Here is a 12,071-nt window from a genome sequence, read left to right as displayed (position 1 = left end):
ACTAATATTTTTTATTCACATCCAAGTTTGCACTTCGACTACCGTCTATATATTATGAGCGCCAGTCCGTACATACAGACAAGCATCAATATTGACCATACTAAAATCAGTTTGAATGGATAACAGTACAATTTAGTTGAACACAATGAATGTTCGGAACGCCAAATTTAGTACGTAGATTATATATCGATGCTTATACATATAAACAGATCTTATTAATAATATTATATATCACATAATTACTTTTATAATCAGCAGTAATAAAATATTTGTTCTTAGGTAACATAGTTCAATACACTAGAATGTACGTCGAGTGTCTTTACCCCATTCCTAAAAAATCTAGAAATACCCAATGACGTTTTACAAATAGACGCATCATACACTAACAAAATGACACTTAAAAACGGCGCACTATTTGCTATAGTCACATACCTGTACATATAATTACAAATTGGCTCTAAGAAGGAATAAAAAGGTGCAGCATACATTCGTTAGAAAAGGATATATATACATCGACAGTTACGTAACAACATTAGTGCCGCACGCTCATTGGCCGTCAATTCGGGCAATTACCTTACTTTTGTCTTGCCAGTATTGAGCTCGGACAACGTATCTATGTAATAAAAACATCTTAAGGTATTAGTTACTACCGGAGTAACGTATGTTCATTCAAATAGTTTCACAATATTTCCCTTTTAAGACAACTCGATATACATCTACGTTTACCCCAAACGGGGCAAACACTTAAATCTTCTTAGAATTATTAAGTAGCCTCATCGCTTCTCTATATCCGGTCTCTGAGGCGCCATGGACTGTTGCGTAGTGTTGAGTGTTCGTCGCCTCGCCTGCAAACAGTACGCGTGGGTTGCCAGCGGAGTCCAGTAAGGGTTTACCCAGATCCTCGCGTGCGTTGGGGTACTGTGGGGTGAGTAAGTTGTCGTATGTGTAACTACCCCGCGTAAAGGGGTTTTTGTACCAACTTGACCTGGAACCAAACAGAAAATAATGTAAGTTCAACTATATTAAAGCGAGACATGTCATTGGCTCACTTCTACAAAGCCGTATGTAAATTTGCCGGGATAAAAGTCCCGCTACATTTTTTCCCGGGATAGAAAGTAGCCTATAACCATCCCAGAGTCTTAAACTACTTCCATACCAAATTTCATAAAAATTCGTTCAGTAGATTTTGAGATAATCGATAACATACAAACAGACAGCTTTTGGGGACTTTTGTTTTATAATATGTTTAGATGTACCAGCATGAAAATTTTTGTGTAGAACAACGCATACGAATAATAAATGTACCTCAACATGGCAGTAGGCTCTGGTATGTCGGTGTCCCTTCCCATGAACCTCCTCAGGATTTCCATTGACTTGGTTTTCACCACGTCTTCAGGCAACGTCTCTACCTGGTAACGTCGCATACATTAGCTTGGATGAACAAGAGGTTCATGATTTCTTATGTTTACACAAATGTGAGACTTGAAATCATAACTAGATTTCGGATTTTTTAATTTGGTCATGACTGTTCCATTCTAGAGAGAGGGCTAACGCCATATCGGCTACAAGTATCAGACGCTATATATGACTATTATGACCAAAATCATTCAACCTTCATGCCTAATTGCCCATATTTTGCCCGCTAAATACTAATACTGACCAATCTAGCCGCATCGCCGCACAACCAAAGGGTCAACGTATTACTGGTCCCCAAACCAAAACTGGCGCCACTCATCATAGAGGTCCAGATGTCTTCTTTCGGGATACTCTTCCTGTCCTCAGCTTTCCATATAAAAGTGCTGGCTGTCATATTCTTTGGCCACCAGGGTTTTTCAAAAGACAATATTATTTTACCGAGCACACCTATGGACATTTTCTCTATAGCCGTAGTTTTTTCGCTCGGTAAGGCAGCGGAAAATAATGTGTTGTGCCTGGAAATATAATTGTCTGTAGTCTTCTGTCTGACTAAATTCAGGTTTCATTCAGGGTTATGGTCAGTGCTGTGACCAGTGGCGGCTCTTCCGAAAGAGCGCTGGTGCAGTGCACTCCCACGAAAATTACATACTTAGCTAATTTAATAATTTATATATATTTATAATACATAAGATCCTTACATTACATTCTTTATATTTACTATGCCTATAAAAAGTCTATTATATTACCTATATAGGTACATGTAGCGTCAATTTGTAACGAGTGGAGCGCCAGCGATTGTGCTCCTATGAAACGAAGTTTAGTACGACTCTTAGTACTGTATTCAATGAGTGCGAAAGAGAGAGATCGACTCGGGCTGACGCGTGAAACAAAAGATATCGTATGAGAAATTAGCGTAGTCTGGAGCGCCGCTCACGCGTCACTCAGTTGTCGTTCAGCCAGCCGTGCCGTGCGCGCGCCGAGTATTAAAAAATAGTTTGTGCGCGATATTTTGTGTTAAAATGAAACAATACAGTATATCTTTTATTAAACAGTGTGAAAAGAAATGCGGCTAAATACAAATAAAATAAATAGTAAGCTCTAGTTTTTCAATTATATTTTTGTGAACCCCCATCAAAAAATTTCACGAGCCGCCTCTGGCTGTGACTAAAAATAGGTTTGTTAAATCGTTTTTATAGAGTGATATGATCATTTAACATTGCTTTCTTATATCAAAATTGTAATCAAAGTAACTGTAAACATATTTCGCTCAATATTACAATGATATGTTATAATTGATGTGTAAATTGAATTAAAATATATAACATTACCCTAAATCTTTTACAATGAGAATTTCCAATCCCAAAAGATAAATAAAGGAGGGACCATAAATTTACTCTGTTATCTAATTTTATAAACAATTTTTTTTTTATCTTATTTTTGCTTAAGTAAAAATTAACACCAGACCTTGTAATAGTAAGCAAGTTCCTAGGTATAAAATAATCCATGTAGGCAACATTTGTCCATTATTTAAAATTTTCGACCTGTTGAACCGAACATCTGGTTTCGAAATTCACAATTAAGCTTATGTTATTAAAATGTGTTTTTGCAACATAGAATAATAGAAAAAAATCTAATCTCCTTTACTTAATTTAAAACAAATAATCTGTATTGATATCAAATAAATATTCTACTATTATTTGAAATAAACAATATTTCAATTAATTTTCTAAGCTAACCTAACCCAACCCACCTCTCCTTGAGCACGCCGAGCGAGACCGTCACGATAACACTCCGGGCTCTGTAGACGGAGCCGTCGGAGCAGGACACGACCGCGTCCTCCGCCGGCTGTCGCGGCCACGTGATGCGAGACACCTCCTTGTTCAGCGCGATGTCCAGGTTAGGGTAGCCGGGGCCATTATTGTATGTGTTCTGGAACACAAGTTTAGATAAATTAATTAAGCATTTGATTTTACATTGACAAAGTGAGTTCACTGAGTCTGATTTTTGTAGTTTCGCGCATATAATAATAATAATAATAACAGCCCAGTATTAATACTGTCTCACAGTAAAAGTTTGTAACAATATTCGGATGTTTGTTAGAAATAAACACAGTAACCGTTGCACGGATTTGGATGGAATTTGGAACTCAAGTAGTCCATGTCCTGAATATATAGGTCACTTTTGTACCAGCAATTTACACCCACAAAAATAAAAAATAAATTATCAATTGTTCGTAGTCGTCGTAGAAATTTCATTAGTGATTTGCAACAGAAAAGGATTCCCACGCAGGCAACGTTGCGAGTAAAACCTTGTGAATTATAATTAATCAATGACAGAGTTTAGTATAAGAAACTTACCAACAAGATTTCAAAAAACGTCTTGTACCCGTGTCTGTGCCAACTGACGCCCTGATGCCCCTTTAGGTCCTTGAAATGAGAGGACGTTGTGAGCTCATTCCAACTATTAGACGACTCATAAACTTCTGTGTCCAATTGTATACAAAATAGAATCGATTCGATGAAATCAGTATCATTCGCTATTTGCGGGTACTTCTCTTTAATGTGTTCTTTCACTCTGGAAGAAAAGAGATGGGTAAGTTGTAAATGTAAATATGTTTTAACTTAATGCATTTGAATGTGACCAGCATACAGCTCATCAAAATCATCATCATCAGCCATATAAAGTCCACTGCTAAACATAGGCCTCGCCTAAAGATTTCCAGACGGACCTGTCGAAAGCGGCCTGCATCAGCGTGTTCCTACGACTTTTATCAAGTTGTCTATTGTAGATGGACGTCTAACACTGCACTTGCCAGTACGTGGTCTCCACTCGTGAACTTATTGCCTCATCTGCCGTCAGTTCTGTGAACTATGCTCTACCTACTGCCACTTCAGCTTGCTAATCTGCTGGGCTATGTCGATAACTCGTTGATACGATCACCCATAAACAGTAACACCATACAGAACTTTGTATTACAAACTGCGCGGCATTCTGCGCTCGTCATTGAGACATTAAAGTCTCATAATGCCCAGTAATCCAGGCTATATATGATACTGCTTGGTGGTAAAAATAAACATTGCATTCAAGTCCGCCATAACACGTATCAGTATTTTGGCTTCGATATTTAACACATGAATCGACATTCTTGATATTAATCGATTCTAGCAGCCCGATAGAAAATAGCTTTTAAAAAAAATTGAGAAAAAGTTGCTGACAAAAAAACAGATATAGCAAATTGTGATGTCATCGAGTCTCACCGGCCATAACGATGCGTGCGTAAGAAAGAGATGGCGCGTTAAATCTCCAGCAATTGAAATTTCATATCGATTCCTAATAATCGATTCATAAAAATCGATCAACCTCACCTCCTAGTAACATACTGGCCCAAAGGTTCCGGCACTGGTGGCGGGTCGTCTATCACTTTATTGGCGAAGTCCATCAGCTCACTTATCAACTGGGTGTCTCCTGGAGAGCCATCCGACATATAGATTTCGGATTCCAAGGTGTCATCGTTGACAACATCTATGTCGTTGGCTATTGCTGTCTCGTACACGCGGTTGTTTGCGGTGCCGTGGATCCTGGTGAAGTGAAATGTATACTATTATATAAAGCTGAAGAGTTTGTTTGTTTGTTTGTTTGCGCGCTAATCTCAGGAACTACCGGTCCAAACTGAAAAATTCTTTTTGCGTTGGATATCCGTTTGTTCGTGGAGTGCTATAGGCTATATATCATCACGCTATACCCAATAGGAGCGGAGCAGTAATGGCTAATCTCAGGAACTACCGGTCCAAACTGAAAAATTCTTTTTGCGTTGGATAGCCCTTTGTTCGTGGAGTGCTATAGGCTATATATCATCACGCTATACCTTATAGGAGCGGAGCAGTAATGGCTAATCTCAGGAACTACCAGTTTGAACTGAAAAATTGGTTTTGTGTTGGATAACCCTTTATTTGTGAGGTGCTATAGGCTGTATATCACCACGCTATGACCAATAGGAGCGGAGCAGTAATGAAACATGTTGCAAATACGGGGACAATTTATTAGTTTTGAGAGCTTCCGTTGCGTGCGCTGCGTAAACGATTAAAGTTATGCAACAATGATGTATGACGGGATTGTTCCTCTTAAAAAGTTCTATAAAAATATATTATAAAACAAAGTCCCCCGCTGCATCCGTCTGTCTGAACGTCTTAAACTCAAAAAATACCCAACGTATCAAGACGAAATTTGGTATGGAGACAGTTTGAAACCCTGGGAAGAACATAGGCTCCCGGGAAACTACTACTTTTATAATGGAAAACTTTAGCCTGAAAAACTTTACAACGCGGGCGGAGCCGCGAGCAAAAGCTAATTAAATATATTGGATTTACGCGTACTTACGCCTGCGTTTTAAAACTGAATGGCCCCACGAATAATGACCGCTAAATATCTTGATCACTCTAAGACGTGGTGCGAGATTTTGTGAACGTATATTTTGTGTAGCTACATTTATGCATCTGAAAATCCACTCTCACTCTCACTCTCACTCTCACTCTCACTCTCACTCTCACTCTCACTCTCACTCTCACTCTCAATCTCACTCTCACCTCACCTCACCTCACTCTCACCTCACCTCACCTCACTCTCACTCACTCTCACCTCACCTCACCTCACCTCACTCTCACTCTCACCTCACCTCACTCTCACTCTCACTCTCACCTCACTCATCTCACTCTCACTCTCACTCTCACTCTCACTCTCACTCTCACTCTCACTCTCACTCTCACTCTCACTCTCACTCTCACTCTCACTCTCACTCTCACTCTCACTCTCACTCTCACTCTCACTCTCACTCTCACTCTCACTCTCACTCTCACTCTCACACTCACACCAGTGGCGAAGGGTGAAAATTTTCAAAAGGGAACCCGACAAAATATTTTTTGTATAGCTAACAAAAAATATTTAATACGCTGTTTACTAAAATTAAAATCAGTACAATATCTTAATCCTTAATAATTTCCTTCTAACATAAAAATTATGTCTAGTGTCTAAATTTACAAAATAATCATATATTTTGAACATAGGTACCTTAAAGAGTCCAACAAGAATTAATAACGCACAAACACTAATTATACATTCTAAATTATAAAAAAAAATTCGCTCCAATAGCTCAAAATGAATCCGCAAATTCTCGGGTTACCCTGAAGTACACAGACACGCACGCACACATGTATTTTTACGTCACTTCCAAAAGATTAGACAAAGACACCGCGCTGCGTGTGAAAGAGACAACAATATCGCGAGGGAAGCTATGCGCGGCCGGGTTCACTTCGAACACTACAAGGCGCGAGCACTGCGCGCGAGTTACGATTGAACGAATTGATATGAATGACATCGAAGTATTGATTTAATTTAATAAATATAAGATGACTTGTTTGAATATACTATATTTAGTCTAGTTATATTGTTATGTTTTTCTTTTATTATTCTTAATTAATTTACAAAAGGTAACGCGCTAGGAATCGGCTTGTATGGACGTTTCGCCACTGACACACACTCACACACACTCACCACTCAGCCCCGAGCTCGACGAGTCCATCTCCGAAGGGCACGGTGTTGACTCGTCCGCCGACCCTGTCCATCGCCTCCAGCGCCAGGACCTTCTTCCCGGCCTTGGCGAGGGTCGACGCGGCCGTCGTACCAGCTGACCCGAGGCCTACGACGATCGAGTCGTAGACCACGGCGCTGTGGATAATAAAAATAAAAAAAGGTTTAAAACTTTACTGTAGACAATTTTACCAGTAAACACATAAAAAAATCATTTCTCATCCCGCCATGGTGGTCCACGTAAGTGTTTAGTGTATCACGTTCAAACACGCTGGCATAATAGGGTACCGGACTCATTTTTGTACTTTCCTATTATCAAATACTTACATAATATTTATTTTTTATTTATTCAACTTTATATACAGTAAATGTATATAGGCGGACTTAATGCCTGAGGCATTTTCTAACAGTCAACCTCTGGGTGATGCAGAAATAGACAATGTGGGTGTAGGTATATAAAAATAAATAAGACAATACATATATTATATAAAACAAACATTCTACTTAAATACAGATATACTTATACTATAAAATATATACTTAATATAAAATAAAATAATTTCCATAACTTTTATGTTCGAGAATCTGCTACACTATTGGCGTGGAGCATCCGAACTTTAGATTTGAAAGTGGACCTATTAGTGGACGTCCCGATTTCTGAGGGGAGCGTATTCCAAAGTAGTATAGATTGGACAATGAAGGAAGAATGGATGAAGTCAGGAGTATGGGAAGGACATTGGAGTAGAAGGTTACCGGCAGAACGCAGGTTTTTCTCGTGGTTATTAAGTAAGTAGGAGGAGTAGGGAGGTGATAAAGGAAAAAAGTGTCGTCAGGGTGCACAAATTTAGGCGCTGACGAATAAGTAACCATTTAAGCTGAGATATAATATAAATTATAACACCGAAAGAATTATTAAAATCCGGTAAAAAATCAACAAGTTATAAGTCTTTCAATTTCGGTGGAAGGGGTAATTAACAAGAAACAGAAAAGAGACGAAATACCCACATGTTACGTCATTAGGAATTACGACGCGTGATTAAGAAAGAGATGAAGCGATATCCCTACATCGCGCCCACTTCTGCACATTACAATATTTTAAATATGAATTACTCGCTCATTTTTTAAACAATTTTTATGCAGTTTTCGCAAGAGTGCTTCTTTTTCGTATTATCAACCATTACATATAAAATAATGTACAAAATCAAGCATAGGCCGGTCCCCTATTGTGTCGACAGGTGAGGAGGAATCATCGCTGGTCAGGCGATACTCTTTCGACCCTACTCCGCGTATCATCACGTGTAGTAGGGGCATTTTGCCGACAATATCAGCCCTGTATTGTGTACAGTCCCACTGCTGGGCACGGGCCTTCTCTACTACTGAGAGGGATTAGGCCTTATTCCACCACGCTGGCCTAGTGCGGATTGGTAGATTTCACACACATTCGAAATTCCTATAGAACTTTTCAGGTGTGCAGGTTTCCTCACGATGTTTTCCTTTACCGTTAAATCGAGCGATAATTCACAAAGAATACACACATAATTTTAGAAAAGTCAGATATGTGTGCCCTTGGGTTTTGAACCTGCGGACATTCGTCTCGGCAGTCCGTTCCACATCCAACTATGCTATCGCTAGTCTTCCTTATAAAATTAAGTCAAAACTTCATTGTACACATTCCCAATACATTGTTAGATAAATAAAGCGTTAGTCAAAATATATAATTATTACAATACCGTAGTTGGTAACACCGACTAATATTTCTATTACAAAAGACACTATTTTGTGTGTATGTGTAGAAAAGACCACGTGACACCGTGCGAAACATGACTGGTCGTATTTGAAAAAAACGTCTATTTTAAATAGAGTTAAGGTGCATTTCGGAACACACAGATGCAGATTTGTGGCCATTTTGTACAAGTGGCTACCGTGTGACGTTGTGAATACTCATATTTTTAAAGATGGCTGAATTATTATTATTTTTACACTATCAATGTTTTTGTAGTTTGCCGACCATGGAAGTAACCACGGCCGGCAGCGCGGACATTCGTCCCAGCAGTTCGTTCCAAACCCAGCTAGGCTATCGCTTGTAGTAACACTCTTAAAGTAGGTAACTCTTAATTATAATAATTATTACTAACATGAATCCTGTCAAAAGTGCAGCTATGTTTGTCTATGTGACTAAGGAATTACTTGTTTGTTTTATTTTTTAGTAAATTCAACATTAAAAATTATAGAACAAATGAGACATGCAAATCTTTGACTGGAGACAAACGGCATAACTACCTATAATTCTTCAGGGTAGCTGCCTCCCACTGACTCATACCCCCGTTCTTCCTACCGCTACGTTTGTCCTTGGATACTTATTGCAGATTATAACCTATAGAATCGTCTTGAATGCTTGACCGGAGCTCTCAGATGTCAATCAACTTATTTTAAATCCATTGCAGTTTCTTGAATTCAGTTATTTACATATACAAAGCGAATTACCGCGTAATATTTTTACTAAATAAAGGAACAATATAAAAAAGAGACTTTTGATAGTAAAATTCACTGTATATATGGAGAAATAAATTTCTAAAAAAATGGGTATCGATCATTAAAATTAAGTGACATTTCTGTCTCCAAGCAAGTAGTTTTATTTATCTGCAGTTGCGTTCTTCGGAACTTCACCTTTACAATAGATTTTACATAATATATTTTGTTATTAATCTATTTCATTATGTTACATAATTGTGTCTTACATTATTATGAGTTTAGGAAACATTATGTTTACGATAATGATTATCAATGTCATACTTTGTTACAAAAGACATTCTAATGAACATTGTGTTTTAATTGTCAACTGATTCCACAGCTAATAAGTATTCCGTCACATTAATACTAATTATTTTATAGATTAATGATTCTTATGTTTACGCGAATGTTGGACATTAAAATTTATGGATTTTATCACGGTTTTATATTTTAATTTTCTCTTCTTCTTCTTCGTTGTCACGTGGCGAACTGAGGTGTTGGTCATCCGAAAAGTCAAAGTTACAATATCTACCTTTTACAATTATATAATTTTTAGGGTTCTGCACCTCAAAAGGAAAAAACGGAATCCTTATAGGATCACTTTGTCGTCCGTCGGTCTGTCAAGACCCTTTTTCTCAGGAACGCGTGGAGATATTAAGCTGAAATTTATATCAAATACTCAGGTCTACTGTCCCTTGGAGCTGTGATAAAAAACAAACTTCTGAGCCAACGCAATCAAAAGATACAGCCGTTTCGCAAATTTTCGAAACTCGCAAGCGAATCAAAACCTACATCGTGCTTCCCGTGAACTCAGAATCTTGAAATTTGGTACAAAGCAACGTCTTGTAGTACAGATAAAGGAAAAATTGCGGACACCGTAATTTTTTAGTGACATCATATAATAAAAAATTTATAATAAAAAAAAAAATTTTTTTTTTAATAATTTTAAAGTTACTACTCCTTTCCTCATGAATGCGCAGAGGTATTAAATTGAAATTCATATCAAATACTCAGCTCTATAATACCTTTAAGCTATAACAAAATCAAACTTCTATGTCAACGCAATCAAAAGACACAGCAAGTTAACCGCATATTTTCAAACTCGCAACTACTCACAAAGGAATCTTTGAGAAATAATTGCTGTGATATTTCTTTTTCATCTGATCGAATGAACGATTCAAATTCTTGTTGGTGACGTGACGTGTCCTGAGAAACCCTTTTTATATTTTGGTACAAATTAAAGGCCATGTTATCCCAATTTAGGCGTACGTCTGTAAAAATTGTGACCTTATTTGATTTAGCCTTACCAGCACTATGTGCTGAATACGTAGTTGCGTTTGCTGAACATGACGCCAATAATGAAGTTGGATCGTCTAAAATATGCAATTTTTCTAAAACACCTGAGTCATTGATAATAATAATAATAGTATCAGCCCTCTATTATATACTTGCCCACTGCTGAGCACGGGCCTCCTCTACTACTGAGAGCCATTAATGTTATTTGAAATTGTTAGTGTGTCAATTTTAAATGTAGATCTTTCGTCTTCAATGTCATAAGTTTCTTCGTTTTGATTAGACGGGATAGGCTGCTGTTCCACTGCTTTACCATAGTTATTAAAATACAAAGTACCTAAATATTTATTATGTTTGCATGGAGTAAGATTATCTTGACATTCGAAACAGCTAAGATTTCGAAAAGTTATAATTTTATTATAATCATTACTCCGTAACACTAATTGATGGACGTTCATTGTTCCGTTAAATTCTGGAATACCAGATGGGAACTTTTTTATCTGCAATATCGTTTTCAAGCACTATATATCAAAATGTGTTTTTTATTGTATTAGAAACCACAGCAGTAAAGTCTTCAAAAGAACTTATATCTCCTCTATATTTGACAAAGTTATTTGTTATATGTTTAACCACCGCACCAATACCGTCTGGAGCTCCATTACCATGCCCTGATTCCTGGAAGTTCCAGGTGACACGTATGATGTTAGGATTCATATCTTTTAATTTTGTTATCACATAAAAATGTATTTGTTGCGATACTGACTCTATGCTATTCGATAGTTAACCAAATCTTGAGCGATCTTTAAAACAAGAAATAGATGAGCCCTGCGTTATGTTTTAGGTAGTTACTCATTGTACAAAAAGATCTAGCCACAACCTTGTTTGCATTTACATCTTTGTAATACTCCTGTATGTAGAGATACTTGTTCTCTGCTACCACCAAAGTGATAAGATATCGTTCGGTTTTACGGTGAAGGAAAACATCGTGAGGAAACCTGCACATCTGAGAAATTCTCTATAGGAATTTCGAGGGTGTGTGTAGTCTACCAATCCGCACTAGGCCAGCGTGGTGGACTAAGGCCTAATCCCTCTCAGTAGTAGAGGAGGCCCGTGCTCAGCAGTGGGCAAGTATATAATACAGGGCTGATATTATTATATTATTAATCTCGTTTTTATAATAGTCGAACAATCCAGAATTCTATTATTAAATAACAATGACCCGTGGCGAGATCTATGTAGATAATGATGCTATATAACGGAGTCCGCGG

The 12,071-nt window shown here is 37.7% G+C and overlaps 1 protein-coding gene across 1 annotated transcript; it reads right to left on the bottom strand.

The window, feature by feature from the left end:
• Positions 1 to 544: 544 nt before the first annotated feature.
• On the bottom strand, positions 545 to 8,811 carry LOC115447713 (spermine oxidase). Its single transcript, XM_030174911.2, has 8 exons — positions 8,730 to 8,811; positions 6,964 to 7,137; positions 4,782 to 4,994; positions 3,774 to 3,990; positions 3,167 to 3,345; positions 1,661 to 1,931; positions 1,306 to 1,409; positions 545 to 985 (listed from the first exon to the last, which is right to left on the bottom strand). Exons 2-8 carry the CDS (start codon positions 7,032 to 7,034, stop codon positions 745 to 747), a joined length of 1,296 nt encoding a protein of 431 aa, XP_030030771.2. The 5' UTR covers positions 7,035 to 7,137; positions 8,730 to 8,811; the 3' UTR covers positions 545 to 744.
• Between the last annotated feature and the right edge of the window lie 3,260 nt (positions 8,812 to 12,071).

The sequence above is a fragment of the Manduca sexta genome, chromosome 1 (assembly GCF_014839805.1).
Source record: "Manduca sexta isolate Smith_Timp_Sample1 chromosome 1, JHU_Msex_v1.0, whole genome shotgun sequence".
NCBI classification, from domain to species: domain Eukaryota; kingdom Metazoa; phylum Arthropoda; class Insecta; order Lepidoptera; family Sphingidae; genus Manduca; species Manduca sexta.
This window is presented reverse-complemented; position numbering and strand designations above follow the sequence as displayed.